Source organism: Harpia harpyja, chromosome 11 (assembly GCF_026419915.1).
Source record: "Harpia harpyja isolate bHarHar1 chromosome 11, bHarHar1 primary haplotype, whole genome shotgun sequence".
Classification (NCBI taxonomy): domain Eukaryota; kingdom Metazoa; phylum Chordata; class Aves; order Accipitriformes; family Accipitridae; genus Harpia; species Harpia harpyja.
The window spans coordinates 6,097,997-6,114,272 of NC_068950.1; the positions used below are offsets into that span (position 1 = coordinate 6,097,997).

Here is a 16,276-nt window from a genome sequence, read left to right on the forward strand (position 1 = left end):
TTCTTCCTGGCATGGGATTCCCGATCCTGAATCGATGTTTTGCATCCTTCTGAGTAATGCCCTTTGAGGGACTGACCTGTCCAATGTTGTGTGGGCGCTTCTGTGTTAATCTGGTGCATGTGTTATTGCTACACTAAAATTGTTTTTTTTCTGATGTATTACCCAGAGCTGGAAAATCCATTTGTTCTGAATAAACTGAAGCTGCCTGGCAAGTGACTGCATAGGACTGGGGAGCCCTTGAGCTTTGGCGTTGCTGCAGATGCTGCCTCTCTTTAAAGGGGAGCTCTCTGAAGCGATAGGGCTAGGAAGCAGAAGTATTCTTGCATTGTTGCTGCTGTTATTTCAGTAGAGGACACATGGTCTGTTGCCTTCAGGAGGCAGCACTGCTAGGCGGGAGCAGGGCAGGGATGTGCTTGTGGGTGGTGGCACGGTTTGTTTTCCCCACTGATGGGTAGCACTTCTGCAAGCATTGATTTGTGGGCATGATAACTGATTTTTTTTTTTTTTCACCCTGGTTCATGACTTCAATAAAACTTTCAAGTCTTACTAATGCACCTCTCTTTCCCTGCAGAGAGTGGTAAAATGCAGAGGGAGGTGGGCACAAGGTCTATGCAGTTGCATTACATAGTGAGTTGTTCTGCTGTTCACCTCTAAAAGCTGATGTGTTTTGTATGCTCAGAGGAGCAGCAGGTGTTTCTCATGTCCCAGCTGGTTTTCAGTTGTTTCCTTATGAAACTTGTTATTAAGATGGCCGAATGGCTGATTTTTGGTTGGAGATACCCTCTGCAAAGAATTTTCTTCTAATGTTGCAATTTGTTTTTCCAGATGTTGGTAATTAAAGTGTAGTAAACTTTCCTTTCAGATGGTCTCGTGGCAGATAAGTCACAGAAGATCTGAGATAACTGTTCATTTTGGCACTCCAGCTGTAACCCGTGGCCTGATCTTTCCCAAGTACAAGCTTACAGCAAGAAAAAAAAAAAATCATTCTTTAGGCTTCTCATTTTTATACTGATCTTTTTCTTAACATGTAAACTTGAACCTTTTTTCTTCTTTTTGAATGTTGAGTAACATATTGTTATATATTAGGCAACACTCTTCTAAAAGTTTGACTGAAAACCAAGGGGGTGAACAACATGATAGATACCCTGAAATCTGGGGTAACAGGAGCCCTGCTGTGTTGCAGTTCTGCTGTGTTCACACGAGGCCCATCCCTAATGGACTTGTTTGAAAATTATGGCTCACTCCAGGTGGGAGCCCACTGAGAACCACAGGGTATGTGCCACATGGGTTTGATCTTTGCCAGATGGTAGTTTGCCAGTGCTGCAAGACATGGTGAAGAAGTGCAGCTACTGCACAGGTTGATCAAATATGCTGAAAGTTTTGGAGAGGAGGGATGTGTGTGGATGCAGGCTTTGGAAAACAACCATATATTGAACACGAAGGCTCACTGCAATATTTTTTTACCAACAGGGAATAGAAGTCAGATCCTGGCAATGTGTCCATTTGGAAAAAAATGAATAAGTCACGTTCTGTGGAAGACTGTCTCTTCATCTCTGTCTGGAAAACAAACTCATTTACCATCAAACCATAGTCTACATAATCAAGACTTCAGAGAGTTTCTAGAATATGCCTAAGTAGTGGCTTGGTCTAGAGAAGTTTTGATCATTTGTCCTCAGCAGGAGCTTGGTAAGTGAAGGCTTGCATTAGTATTTCACTGCTGCTGAGTTGTGTTATTGGAATAGTTGAGAGGCAGCTGAGTTGAGTTCCTGGCAATGGTAGATAACGTACAAATGACAAAATCAGGAGTCCAAAAAGGCCACTTCCTAGAAGTGTCTAACCACCTCCTGGGTGTTACATGGTTAAATTTGGAGTATCTTGTGAATGTTTGAAATTCAGCTTTAGGGATGAGACAGGTAAGCCTCTGTGGACAGCAGTGGTGCTTCACAGTATCTCAGCCTATATGTTTTGCTGTTAAAGGTGTAGGAGGAGGTTCCTGGTATGAAGCTTTATTAGAAGGTTCACAAGCTCCCAGGATGTTGTCCTTTGATTTTTTTTTTTTCTAGCATTTTGGGGTTTGTTTTGTTTTGAGCCTGGCGTCAGGTCTGTCCAATTCACAGCATTGCTCCACTGGCACTGTCTGAAGAGCAAGTTAATGCTGAAGTTTTTACAGCACCTCCTTTAGCTACAATTGTCAACCAAATGTTGCAGGTAAGGCAGGAAATTGAGAAGCTCCTGGGGAGCGATATGCTTTCCTGTGTCTTACCTGCCAAATTTTAAAATGCCTTAAAAGCTGTTGTGTGGCATCAGATCTTACTTGGAATGTTGGGGTATATGTCATAAAATGCTGCGCCACTTTTCTCACTAGATAGGGTTCATTGCACCCTGACTTGTAGGACCGTTGCATTCAGATGACTTCTGAGCATATGACTCACGAGATTTCTTCCCAAGTCCTGGGCGATGCAAGAGTTGCGGTGAGGTCTCATAGCAGAATTCCCCGCTCTGTGCCTGAGGGCACATCTTGTGAAGCTTTAGAGCTGTCTTCAGCTGATGGGTCAAGTGTGGGCAGATCTGTTGCTGGCTTTTTGGGTACTTCTAGGGTGTTATGCAGCAGACCTGCAGGGTAACTTTTGGGAGTCAGGTAGCTGATGTACAAAATCATGTACTTTTTTTTTTTTTTAAAGAATGAAATAATGCTGCGGTCTTCAACCCTCAGCAGGGAGTATGTTTAAACAAACAAAACTGAAAAACAAAGCCCTGCAGCAGTTTGGGGCCAGTTCTTGGGGTTTTTTGTTGTTTTCTTTAGATTAAACCACATATGCAACCTTTTAACAGTAGCAGGGAGCACTTCAGGCCACTCATCACATGCCATCCATGCATATCTTTGGTGGCAGTATGTGGGGGTATGTAATCAGTGTGGGTGTGAGGGTCTGGAGGCCAGAGCTTGCCCTCTGTGAGGTGTAGGAAGGCGTACCCTGCAAGTTGCCCAGAGCACGGGGGCTACAGGTGTATCAGTTAGGAACTGCAGCCACCTGGAGCAGCCAGAGCTGGGTGCTGAAAAACATGTTGCAGGCCTGGGATTGGACTTGGGCTGTGGAAAGATGTGCATTAGCTGGATGAGACAGGGTGTGTGGGAGCAGGTGCTTAGTTGTGGTGAAGGAAGCAATTCTTTGTACTTGTCTCCCTCAAGAAGTTTGTGTTCAGATGATCTTAGGGCCCCAGGATTTGGGAAATCCAGTTTTCATGGTGAAAAGGAAAGCATTGATGTTTGGAAATGCCCTTTAGCAACTAAAAACCTTCAGTTCACTGGTAACGTTTGCAGGATCATATGATAAGAAGACTCAGTGTCTGCATACCCAAGTTAGCTAAAATGGATTTGGAAAGCAGACTGGGTAGCCTTGCTCCTGGAGGTTAAACATCAGCTTGTGTGAGTCCCAGTCGGAGCTTTGGCGATCTGCACACAGTGAGTGGGTTACTAGCTGAATTAAAAAAAAAAAAAAAAAAAAAGGTACTTATGTACAGATGGGTGGGTTATGTTGGCTGTATAACTTGGTTATCTCCTGGCAGCACTGTAGTGAGGTGCCAGGTCTTGGTTACGGTAATCAGGGAAACGTGTTGCTCAATGAGAGCAACAGACTTAGCTGCTGACAGCCTTGCCAGGAGGTGGAGTTTTTTTCTTGGTGGAGATGTTCCAGGGAAGCTAATCTGTACAGAAGCTGGTGTGTATGAACTGCACCTGAACAAGGTGGAGCTGGTTCTAGTTCCAGTTTGCTCTGGATCCTGTCAAAGCCTTGTAATTGCTCCAAGGGTTTACACCAGTTGAGGTGTTCATCATGTAGACAGGCCACGAGCAGCCCAGAGGAGCCATGACCTGCACCTAACAATTGCCCTTTACTGTGATCATTTGGCCTTAGCCTTTCCTGTTACTGTCTTTTTCATCTTGACTGCGGCTTTTCTCTTTGTGGCTTTGATCAAGGTATTCATCTGGCCTGCTATGACTTCCCTGTCTGGGAGAAATAACTGTCTTATCTGGCTGCAAAGTCTAAATATGCAGAATGGAGCTGGGGGACCCTTTAGCTCCTTGTCTTCTGCTTGTTCCTGCTGGACATGTCTTCTGGATGGAGAGCAGTGGTCCAGCCTGATCTCTGCAGTCTTGAGCTGTTCAGTCATTTGAGGGAGTTTTGAAACGCCTGTTGCCCTTTGGATGATATAAACTGGATCACATATCTTGTTGCAATGCCTGAAGACTGACAAGGGTTTTTAACAAACTGACAAGGGTTTTTAACAGACTGACAAGCAAATTTTGCTGGCATGTTTTGCATAAGCCGCATAGCAGGCAGGATCCTGCACCAGCACCGTGGTCTCTGCCTTGGAGCAGTGAAGAAGCACTAGCTGCTCTTTGAGGAACCGGCTCATCTTGCTGCACGTGTTTGAGTTTTGGAGTCCTAGTGCATAACTTGCTCTTCTGAGCCAACTTTCCACAAACAGGGTTTGTTTTTCTTCAATTTGAGTAATCTCTACAAACTCAGCCCTTTATATCCTGGATCTGCTCAGAAGCTGAGGATACAAAATGTTGCTGAGAAGAGACTTCTGATTTATTTGCTCATGTCTAACTGTTGCAGCAGAGGGGATATTGATAATAAACTTAATGTCTCTGAGACTTTTTTTTTTAATGAGAACAAGAAATGTATCGCTAAGGAATGGGCTCAGAAATCACAGCTGCCCAGAAAAAAACAGTGTGTGGTTCAAACCAGCTGTTTGGGTCTTGATTCTGGACTCCCAGTTTTTGGTGTTTCTCCTGTAATGGGTTTGGGTTCAATGAGCTGTTGACAGTTGTAAGAGAAGGCTGTGTGTTGATGAGCTGAGCCTTTAGGGAGCCAGGAAAGGGACTGGCTTGGCTGTACACTGTGGTTCATGTTCAGCTGGGTATGAAATTGGAACTGGAGTGCACTGCAGATGTTATCTTTGGATTTCGGTTACTTCCTCGCTAACTGTATCCATGAAAATCTTGCTGCTTTTCCTTTGTATTTGCTGAATGGCATGAGTCAGATATTAAAGCAGTGACTTCAGGTTCCACCCTGGGATGGACCCCGACAAGGAAGCGCCAAATAACTTGTAATAGAAAACCGCGTGTTTCCTGATGGACGACAGGGTGGCGATTCCCGTTCAGCCCTGAATAGGGCTGCCAGGGCAAGGACTCAGTGCTGCCTGTATCTGTCAGATGTGGAGCACAAAGAGCCTCGGTATAAATACTCCCAGGACACAGGGAGTGAGGGCAGTTTTATTCCAATACGCAAAATGGACCTTTTTCCTCTGGACTTAAAAATAAACAACATTTTGGCTGAACAAATGGAACCGACCTTTTTATTAAAAGCATGTATCTTCTCATGCCTGGTTCAGTAAGAGGCTTTTAAAGTTGAAAGAACTCCTTAACTTGCAAACCAGCTGACTTAAGTCATTCCAATAGCATTTATCATCTTACTTTTTGCTCCTTAAAGTTGGAGAGCTTGTAGCCTTTTTTTTTTTTTTTTTTTTTTTAAAAAAAGAGGAGATTGATAAGAAAAGTGGCTCTAACCCTGTGTGCTCTTTGCACAGATGGAGAGAGAGGCTGAGTCAAGGCAATGCTGGGTCTGTTAAGTTCATTTTTAAGCTGATTGGAAGATTCCCATTTGTTTCAGTGTGGATTGACTAGCCCACAAGCTCAAGCCTATTCCTCTTCATATGCAGAAGAAGGATTACAGATAGTAAGCAAGAGCAGCTTTAATAAAGAGATTAGATACTTTTCTACTAGAAATTAGAAAATATTCTGTAACTTGAGGGAATGCTACCAAAGTTGGTGTCTGGTGATGAGACACCAGTGAAATGCTCTCTCCCTCTTGGAACACATTCACCATGAAGGGAGCCGTCCTGACTGATGAAGCCCTTGGTTGTGTAAGAGTTGCTTAATTTCCAAGACATGAAAGAACACTTGTGCTTACCCAAATCAGTGTTTTCAGGGCTTCAATGATCACGTTCTTGTACTGGCTTTTTGTTTTCTTCCTCTGTAGTCTGGCCAAGCCTCCAACCAGGAACAAGCCCTTATTTTCTTTAGCTATTTTAGTTTGATTTAGGCTTAGCTGAACCTGACGAAACTGCAGTTTCATGGGAATGTTTGACTCCTGTTGTGCACAGAGATCTCAAAACAAAAAAAACATTTCCTTGGATGCGATGGCGAAGGTTTTTTTGCCTGCTTCTACCTCCAGGAGATGGAGATTGATGATTCCACACACTCCCCACTCCCCTCCCCCCAAATTAAACAAACCTAATTCTTTTCATATTTCTTTGGTAAGTTTGGGGGTTGAGGTTATTTTTGTTTGGTTTTGTTGTTTGGGGGGTTTTTTTGCCCCCCAGACCTTTTATCTTTTTCATTGCTTTCATTTGAACTTCTTTTATGGGTTTGTTTCTCTCTTGAAATCCAGCCACCAGGATGAGACACCATTCCAGCTATGATCCCAGAAGCACTGGTGCACAGGGATTACTGTGCATGCCTTACATAAGGCAGTCCTGTTTACAGACGTGAGGATTTTGGTCTTTACCAGCAGTATGATTTTTTTGGCTTGTGTTCAGCTTGTGACTAATTGTAACCCCAGATCTTTATTTCTGCACAGCTGCCTCTTAGGGACCAGGCTAAAGGAGACTGGAGAAAATGGGATTTTTCTGAATCTGCAAAGCATGCCTGTCTTTGGGATTGAGATAACCCCTGCCAGGGAGGAACATGGCTGTTGCTGGCAGCTTGGGCAAGCTGCTGCCTTCCCTCAAAGGCAGAGAGCTCTCCTGTCTGCACGTGGCTCATCTGAGCCAGCTCCTGGTTTGTCACATTGGGCTTTTTCTCTGCATCTTCTCCCCAATTCTTGCATTTGCTGCTTGTTCTTTGTGCATTCTTTGCTGGGTAAACTGCAGAAGTGCCAAAAACATGATGGTGTGCTTTGCTGTTTGCACGTGGCTGTATAAAAGTCATGATTGGTCTGAACCGTTGAAAGGGAAAGGAGGAAAACCAGCCTGCTGCTGTTTCTGTGGAGCTCTGGGAGAATTTTCAGTGCTTGTGCGTGGTTAATACCCGCATGTTCACTGCTGGGACACACCATGTGGGATGTGGAAACGGAAGGGCATGCATTTCTGTAAAGAAATAAAAAAAGGGAAAATCAAAGGTGGGGTGGAGGGTGAGCCTTTTGAGTTTGGTGAACAGGCTTTGAAGGGCTCAGAAAGCACCTGAATGCAGCTGAGAGAAGGGCTTCCCTGAACGGAGCCATGCAAAGCTGCCGTTTAAGTGCCATGTTCAGGTGAAACTTGGCAACTTCTACAGACGGTACGAACATAAGTTTTCAGGAAAGTTTTAGCCAGAATGACACAGGCCCATGGGGCTTCTGGTTGCTTTCCCCATCTCTGTGTTGGCACATTGGGTTTGAAAGGCTTCATCAGGTTAAAGGGTGGGTACCAGAAATTCCCTCTGGGAAAGGCAAATTTGCAATTCTGACACTAAGTTATGTAAGTAGGACACTTGGAGCCTTAATTTTATGGTAAGGCAGCCTCACAAAGCCTATTAAAGGGGATAGAAGTCTAGCAAAACCTGTGGTTGTTGGGGCCCCGGGGCGCTGCCAGCTCTAGGGGCTGGAGGAGGGTGGCAAAGGGGGGACCCGCACCCTGGCTGGGTGGTCCATGGTACAGGGCTCTCACCGCGGTGCCTTTCCTGCAGGTCTCCGTGCCGGTCCCTGGGGCAGAGGGGCCTGGAGCTGCCATGACGACGGGCGACTGCTGCCACCTCCCCGGCTCCCTGTGCGACTGCCCGGGAAGTGCTGCCCTCTCCAAGTCGGTGGAGGACTCCGACATCGGTCGCCCACAGTATGTCACGCAGGTCACCGCCAAGGATGGACGGCTCCTCTCGACGGTGATCAAGGCGCTGGGCGCACAGAGGTAAGGCTGCCTCAGGGAAGGGGCTTGGGATGACTGCACCTGGGCTTTTTTTTTTGCTCTTTTTTTGTGGCTCTAGGGGTGGAGGGAGACAACAAAGTCTTGTTTGTGAAGGAGTTTGCCAGGGCACTGATACCAAGTGCAAATCCTCATTAGCCAGATGCTTCCCAGACCTGCGCTCTCTTTGCGGGAGCTCACGCTGGTCGCATGTGCTGGTGGGTTGGGACTTGTGTGTTCATCAAAACTCCCCAGGTCTGCGGCTGCTCCAGCATGCAATGACACGGGTGGCCTCTCGCTGTGTGCCTCTGCCAAGTCCTTGCTGAGCAGCAGTGAAGGTGGGATGCCATGTTAGCAAGGGCTGCCGTTCATGGAGGTGATTAAGGGCTGAAAATGGAGCACAGCCCCTGTTCCAAGATATGGTCATGGAGTAAAGGCGTGGTGTCGATTTGCAGCCCCCAGGGAGAGGAGGGTGTTTGTGTTGCAGGAACTGCAGTGTCCAGCTATTGCTAGAGGGGATGTGTGGCAGCTTCACTTGCTCAGACTCTTACTGATGTGGCTTCTCATCATATGTTTTGAGCAGCTTCCAGAGCAGAGGACACTTGGCGGCATTGTTCAGTCCAGCTAGTGAGACTGGTCACATTTTGTGTTCAAATCCTGTCTGAACAGCTGTTATTTTTTTTCAATGTATTTGACCAAACGTTGATGAGGTGTTAAAGTGGTGACTGCAAATGTGAGGGAGGAAAGCTAGATGAGAACCGAGGCAAACGTAATTGCTGTATCTAGCAAACCTGGAGCAGGTCAATAAAAATGCAAAGGGAACTGAGCTTGTTCTCTGACAACCGATAGGCTGGGTGAGAAGTTGTGTGACCCCTTAAAACTTGTGGAGGTGTAAAAATTGGCTGGGGAGACTGCCTGGGATTACATGTTAAAAAAAAAAACAAAACCCCAGGATTCCTCATGTGTCTTCATGGGACACCAGTTTGTTCATTTTGGTGGTGGTGGGTTTCATTCTCTTCCTTGTCACCAGCACTTAGCAAACCAAAGCCAGGAGCAGTGTGCCTGTACCGAAAGGTTAAATTAGTGATACGGTCTCTACAGCCTGCTGGAAAACTGTGTTTGAGGGTGTATCATGTGGAGTGTGACCAGGCCCCCTCCCCCTCTGGATAGGAAGGAAGGAAAATGGAGGCCGATAAGAAATTTTTTTTTTTCTCTCGCGCTGTCAGCAAATTTTTTTCCTTCTGGATTGTTTATTGGTAGCCAAGGTTATATTAATGCACTGGAAATATGAAACTTCTCAAACAGGAAGAGAACGGATGAAATATCTTACAGATGCTTTTCTTAGGAAATAACAGATGCATGAGAGCACTGGAGGCTTGGGGTTTTTTCAGTCTGTCCCTGTCACTAAGGCTGTGTGAGTAGACTGTAATTTTGTTGTTCTGATACAGCACTGAGCTTTATGGCAATAAAGGTTACAGAATGATCAAATAATTCAGATTGGAAGGGAATTATGGAGGACATCTGGTCCAGCCTCCTTTCAGAGCAAGGCCAGCTTCCAAGATGGATCAGACTGCTCAGAGCCTTGTCCGATGCAGTTTTCGGTATCTCTGAGGATGGAGTTTCCACCACCTCTCCAAACACCTGTTGCAGGGATTGTCGTGGCTGAAGAAGTCCCTAAATAAAAGGCACATGAAAATGAGGAGAGAACAAGGGTCAGTGGTTAACCAGTGATGTTTGGCAGAGAGAAGGGGATGGTGCAGTGGGTGTACATTGCTTCACAGCCCTAAATATGATTAAAAAGTCCCATTGGGATGAAACCTGCTAAACATTGAGTTGGAAGTGGTAGAGATCTCCTGTGGTGCACCAGGAGAGGAGTATTGCTTCTCCTTTAGTGAGCTGACGTGCGCTTTCTTGCTGGCTCTTCTCTTCCCTTCATGTCCCACCAACGTTTTTCCCCAGTATGCTCCTTTTCCTTGCACTGTGTTTCCTTGTCTTGCTCTTGCTTTCTGTTTTGTCTGGTTGTGCAAACTAATGGAAGTAGTGCTACTACTTTTGAAGATTGCAAATTGCTTGTTCTGACTGTTGTGTTGCAATCCCACAAACTTCTTTTGCAGTCAGGTGTTGGATTTTTTTTTAAAGTCATAATAGCAGTGGAGGATGAACTGCGAGATGGGATCAGTGTGGCTTTTGTACTGTCAGCAATATGTGGAAAAAGGTGATAGCTGATAAAGCTCACCTGGATTTCAAGAGGACATGCAATAGGGTCTTTGAAATAAAGATGTTCCTTTCTCACCCTTCCTCCCACCCCCAAATCTGTGCATCTATGAATGTAAGAGAACGGTTGTTGTGTGAAAGAAATGGCTGGTTGGAAGGTGGGAAAGAAGTGAGATACTTGCGAGTGGCTTGTTTTTATGCTCCAGGGAGGGTAGCCCTGTACTGGGCCTCTGCTGTCCAGCATTTTATTCCTAAATGATCTTGAGGAACAGTAAACACTGAAGAGATGTACTGAATTGCTGAGAATAGCGAACTTTGCTGTCTAGAGCCATTTGAGGTTTCCCAGGGAGCCCAAGACATCCTCATTATGGAGCTGGCAGATGTGGCACAGGGCTTCTAGGAAACCTGTGCCTTTGGATGCCAGCTGGGATGCCCTTGGACCTAAAATGGCACTAGATGCCTGAGTTTAGGGAACTGAATGTTATTGGAAATGACTGCAGGCTGAAATAATGGTTGCAGTTCAGCGTGCAGTGATGCAGATGAGGAACAACAGCCTGGGATTTACATATGTGTTTGTGGGTTTGGAGGAAGGAGATCTTGGGCATGTGACAGTTATGTGCAGCAGTGACCAAAAGGCAAATAAGGTGCTAAGACTTGGGAAAGCAATGAAGAACAGAACACGGTCACTGCAAAAATCCCTGGTGTGCCCGCCTCTTGAAAACTGTAGCTCTGGTCTCTGCAGCTCTAAAAGGATGTTTTAGAAATGTAAGAGGTAGAAGGAAGGGTAGAGAAGGTGATAAGAAAGGTGGATGTGTTTGTGTCTAAGGCATGACTGAATAGGCTAGGATTCTTCTGCTTGTGAAAGAGGTGACTGAGCAGGCTATGATGGAGGTCTGAGGTCTGTAAATCAGGGGTGTGTGGAAAACATTGTCTTTTACAGGACAAGAATTAGGGGATAGTACACAAAACAAGCAAATGAGAGGTTTCAAGTGAAAAGGACTTGGTTCTTTGTGCAGCTAGAGGAAGTCCTTGCTACAGGAGGACACTGAATGCTCTGAGTTTACATAGGTGCAAAGACAATGACTTTAGTCTGTGATGAAAATTTGGTGCATGAGTATCATCTGATACACCTGAGCTAACAGTTGCTGGGTGCTGGAGCAGTAGCACTAATAGTCCACAGTCAGTGGTGCTAGTTAGAGGGGTGAGGGAACACCTTGGGAGCAAACGGGTGGTTCGAGTGTGATCAGCGGTGCAGGCCTCCTGTGGGGGAGGTTTCAAGTGTCTCTGAAAGTGTTTGATACTTCCCTTGATAAGCATCTCTGGTTCTGTGAAGTCCCAAGAGAGCAGATCTTGAGCATGATCAAAGAGATTTGATTCTGTAGTTGAAACTTCTAGCCAAGGAGGGGGTGAGAAGTGGTTGTTGTTGAAGCACCAAGGCATTTCTGCAGCCAGTTAAAGGCCCAAATGCTGCAGAACAGTTCTCTGTATGGCAGTGTGCAGATAGGATGCTGAGTGAGTTACTGCACTGTGATGGGCAGAGGGTTTGTATGTCAAGAGCTTAGTCTGGGTGACTGCTTGCCATGAAATATGTTGTGTCCTTGGAGAGCTGAGCTTCCAGAGTCAATGTAGTTGTGTCTTTAGATATTGCTGTTCCTTATGCAGTTACTGCTAAACCCACGATGCAGAGCAGAGATGGGGTGAGAGTGGATAGGTGATCTGATAAATGCAACATGATTGCAAACCTCTTGAGTGGCTCCAGGTGGCTGGCGGCATGCTGTGACTAGCGTGGATCATCCAGCTTTGCTTTGGGCTTCTGGATTTGCATCAGTGCTTCAGGGTTGGTTTTGAGTCTGGTGTCAGCCTCTCTGCCTGCTGTGAGCAGAGCTGGAGACTGTGGGACACGTGTGCTGCGGTCCCTTCTGTGGCCAGCTGAGCTGGCCCCGCTGACGTGCCAGCTTCTTATGGGTGTTGTGGTACTCATCAACACAACTTCCAGATTTTACTGACCTAAAATGTCCCAGGCACCTCCACGCTCCCCTGAGACTGGTTTCTTGCTGCAGCAGGCTGCTTTAGAGAGCCGCAGCACGCCTGGCGTGCTCTGCCACGTGCTGCCTGCTGTGTTTGCACCATTCTGGGGCTTGGTGGGATCGGACCCCATTCTCTGATGTGGCTGTATCGTTCTGCCTGCTCTGACGGTGATTTCATTCTGTTTGTCTGCCTCTTTAGTGATGGTCCCATCTGTCGAATCTGTCATGAAGGTGGAAGTGGGGAGGGACTGCTTTCCCCGTGTGACTGCACAGGAACACTGGGCACCGTGCACAAGAGCTGCCTGGAAAAATGGTTATCCTCCTCCAACACAAGTTACTGTGAGCTCTGCCACACAGAATTTGTTGTAGAGAGAAGACCGAGACCTTTGACAGAGGTACCACTTTCTTCCTGCTTCATTTTTATTTCCTTACCATTTGAGAGAAAATGACTGATTTGCCCTACTGTCCTTGTGGTTCTTGGTGTCTCTTCCTCCTTGCAGTACCTTAGCACTCACAAAGAACAATTTGTTTAGAGAGGTTAAGTGTCTTATCAGACCAAGTGACATAGTTGCAAGAATGTAGTAGCGTTGTTTGGGGCAACTCTTACCTGTGAACCCCACACATGCTACCTACCAGTGGCAGGCTGTAGGACTACGGAAAACATGGCACTTGTAGATATACTTTAATGCCTGAGCATTGAAACGCAGAGGTCACCACACCACCGACTGAAATATGAAGTTCTCAGAAATATTCTTTTTTTCCTGTTAATTTTAATCTTACTTTACAGTGTTGCATTAGTGCAGCTCTTGCATGTGACTTCCTTGTCATGTTCTGCTCTGAAAAGTGAGATGTGGTGATTGTTGATACTGTTCATAAAAGACATGTCCTCCCTTGACTTGTATCAATGCGTGCTTCAGAGCCTTTGGGTCTTGCTCCTTCCTGCTGAGCTGTGGTGCCCTGCTGCTGCCCTGTGTTCCACCCAGTAGAAGGAGAAAGCAGGACAAGGCTCAGCCAGTCCTTATGTTCCTCTTTGCATTGACCTTAGGAGGGGCCAGGTTCCAGACGGGTCCATCAGCCTCCCAGAGTTGGAAGGTACAATCCAGGCTCTGGTTGGTGGGTTGGTTTTTTGGTTTTGTTTTTTTTTATCACAAGGCTCTCTTCATTCCCCTGTTTAGGCGGTCTGCTGTGCTCACATTTCAGATGTCCTTTGGCCCCCGAAGTTTCTAGCAGCTGCCTGTAACGAAGCCCTTTACATGTGGGGAACAAGGGCAGCTTGGACCAGGCCATCTTCTGACCTCAGAATTCACGTGCACGTCCCCAAAGAGGAATAAGTAAATCAGTGAGTTACAGTACAAAAGGCTGTAACGGTTTGTATTAGAAGATGGTTTAATCTGACTAAACATGTGAGAGTTGTGTTGGCAGGTGAGCAGGCGATGTTGATATGCCTACTGTTTCTGACAGTGCTGCAGGACTACGTAGGAGGGTGTTGCTGGCACACCTGAGGTCTAACCTGGAAGATCAAAGCAAGGTCCTGCAGCCCTTGCTGCCCGCACCCCATTCAGATCCCATTCGCTCTCTGTGAAACTGCAGGGAGGGTCTTCCCTTGTCAGTTTGCTGCTAGATTGGGCTTGGGTGTTCATTCAACACAACGTGCAACTGCAGAGAAGCATCAGTCTGCGGGTGGGGATTTACAGTTAACAATTTTGGGAGCCCTTCAGTCCTGCAGCCATCAGCAATGAGAGAAGTGGCAAAGGGTCATCAGGAGCTGCCACTGCAAATACTTCACTTCTTTGCGTGCACCCTGTCCCTGCAGCGTTTTTCATCACGTGCCTCCCTGGCTGTGTCTGGACTGCGGCACATAGCTCTGTTTTTTGTTTCAGAAGTTACTTTTCCTGTTGATAGCATTTCAAACCAATGCAAAGCAGTGCTCCTGCTGCTGCACTGTCATCAGTGAGGCTGCAGGAGAAGGTTTGTGAGCTGATTCTTAACAGAGTCCTGTTACCTGCCAGCTGTTGGAGGTTTGTTGGTGCCTGCTACCAAAAGTGTATGTGTGGGGAGGCAGGGGTTAATTCTGCTTTGTAACTGTGACTGCTCTTGTCCACTCTGTCCTTCCCCTTGCTCCATCAGTTAGATTAAAACTGAGTCACAATTGGAATTTTAAGTTGTTTTTCCCATCTCTGTTTCCATTTCCATCAATTCTAGAGGTTATTTCCTTTCCCTTCCCATCTCCCTCTGGAAACGATACCTGCCCCCTCTTCCTTCCTGCAGTCCCAGCTCTCCTTCCCACACTCCCATCTCCTCTGGGTGCCCAGCGAGCCTTGGAGGGGAAAAGAGTCCCCCAACTGGGGAAGAATTCAAGCTTCAGTTTGCAAAATTGATACTCAGTTTTAATGATTGTTTAATTTATAACTGACTGTCAGTGACTTGATGGCCCCAGACAGGAGAAGGCTTTAGACTACAGCACTAAACCAAACCATGTATTTAGCAAAGCAATTTGTAAAAGAGCACTACATCAGTGGTTAGTGCTGTCTGAGTCTTAGCACTTTTCTTGCAGCTGCTAAAACATGTAAAATGGCTCTTTGACCAAAAAATCTCAAATGGTTGCTTCAGAGGTTGAAAACCACTGCTTTAAAACATTTGGGAAGGGCTGTATCTTGGCTTTGAGGACATACTGCAGGCAAGCTCAGTGACAGCGAGTTTGTTAGGGCTTATGCGGGCCAAAATTTTGAGTGCAGGTTTCAGATGTTTTAGCTTAAGAGCTAGTAAAGTATTCATGCCCAGAAACAAACATGTGGAAGTGCGTTTAGCCATAGTTCACAGATGCTGTAGCACCTCGTAACAAGTACAGGCTTAGAAAACTGCATACTTGAATAAAAGCTCAAAGACCAGTGTATATTGGAGGGGTTTCTCCTCTGACACTGATGTCTGTGCCTCCAGCAGGCAAGAGGAGCTTGCCAGGACAGTGCAACAGGAAAGTCATGGGTCTTCTGTCTGCCTTCTTGTCTGTACTCCAAGGTGGATGTGTGAGCAGCCTGGGACAATCAAATTTTAATTCCTGTGGAAATCTGTGAAGAGCCCCTCTGAACCAGAGCCTGTAAGGGTGTGGTGACCAACAAGCAATCTGAGTGTTGAGAGGTGATGGGTGGGCAGCATTTAATGAGCCTCAAATGCAAGAGAAACACCACTGTGTTTTCAGAGAGGAAGAGACCCCTCAAACCATTACTGATAGGTGTCAAAGGCTTTGGGACACGAATTATTTGTTACTTCTCGTGTCTGGGGACTGCCTTTGAGCACAGTGAAGGGGATGATCTGCCCTGTTCTGGTGTCTCCTGTGTCTGCTAGGGGAACAGCTTGCATAAAGTGCCATCAACACTGTCTGAGTTTGGAGGCTGGTAAGCGCTTGATGAAAAGTTACCAGTTAGCTGGTGAGAGTGATCCCTGCCGTAGAATCTAATGTGCCGCTCGCCATCATCATACAGCCCTAGGGCAATTCCTTTGCCTGCAGTTCATTGACAGCAAGCTTTTTCCCGGGCTTGAGGAGCAGCCTGTAGCCTGGTTTAATAAATTCCTTGGCAGCAGCCTGCTCTTGCTCTTTCCCAGGGGCCAGCAGCACTTCCCCACCACGGGATGGAGTGCTTTGAGTCTGACGCAAGCCGCACTGAGCAGCGTGTGGGCTGCGGCTGAGGCATGCAGGTGTGCCGGGTGTCCATACAACCTGGTTCAGCTGATCGGCATGTGCACTGCATACCTGGCATGTCATGAGTGGAGGGCTCCTGCTAGAGTGAAATGGCTCAGCTGGCTGGAAAGACCACCTGTTTTTGTTGTACTACTTCCACCATGCTGTAAAATGCTCTGGTCCCTGCCTGGAGTCTGGGGAAAATGTCCTGGACTTCAGTTTCTCGTTTTCCTTGGGAGTTGTTACAACTGCTCTGAGCTTCTGCACTACTGAAATCTGCGCTCGTTGGAAGTAGTGACAATGAGTGTGCTTCACCATGCGATGTTTGTTTGGGCTTTTTGTTCACTTAGAGGCCAACTTACAGAACTTGGGCCACTTTCAAAAGTGTGCCTGCTGTTAGCAGAGGCTCAGCCCTTAG

The 16,276-nt window shown here is 46.5% G+C and overlaps 1 protein-coding gene across 6 annotated transcripts in view; it reads left to right on the plus strand.

The window, feature by feature from the left end:
- The window catches only part of MARCHF2 (membrane associated ring-CH-type finger 2), a 37,652-nt gene that overhangs the window by 5,233 nt on the left and 16,143 nt on the right, over window positions 1–16,276 (plus strand). Inside the window, exons 2-4 of one of the 6 annotated variants that reach the window (XM_052802701.1) lie at window positions 1,471–1,686; window positions 6,645–6,844; window positions 7,730–7,947. In XM_052802701.1, coding sequence (XP_052658661.1) covers window positions 6,709–6,844; window positions 7,730–7,947 — 354 coding nt within the window. In that variant the 5' untranslated portion in view covers window positions 1,471–1,686; window positions 6,645–6,708. The other 5 variants (XM_052802699.1, XM_052802698.1, XM_052802697.1 and 2 more) reach the window with 5 other exon arrangements.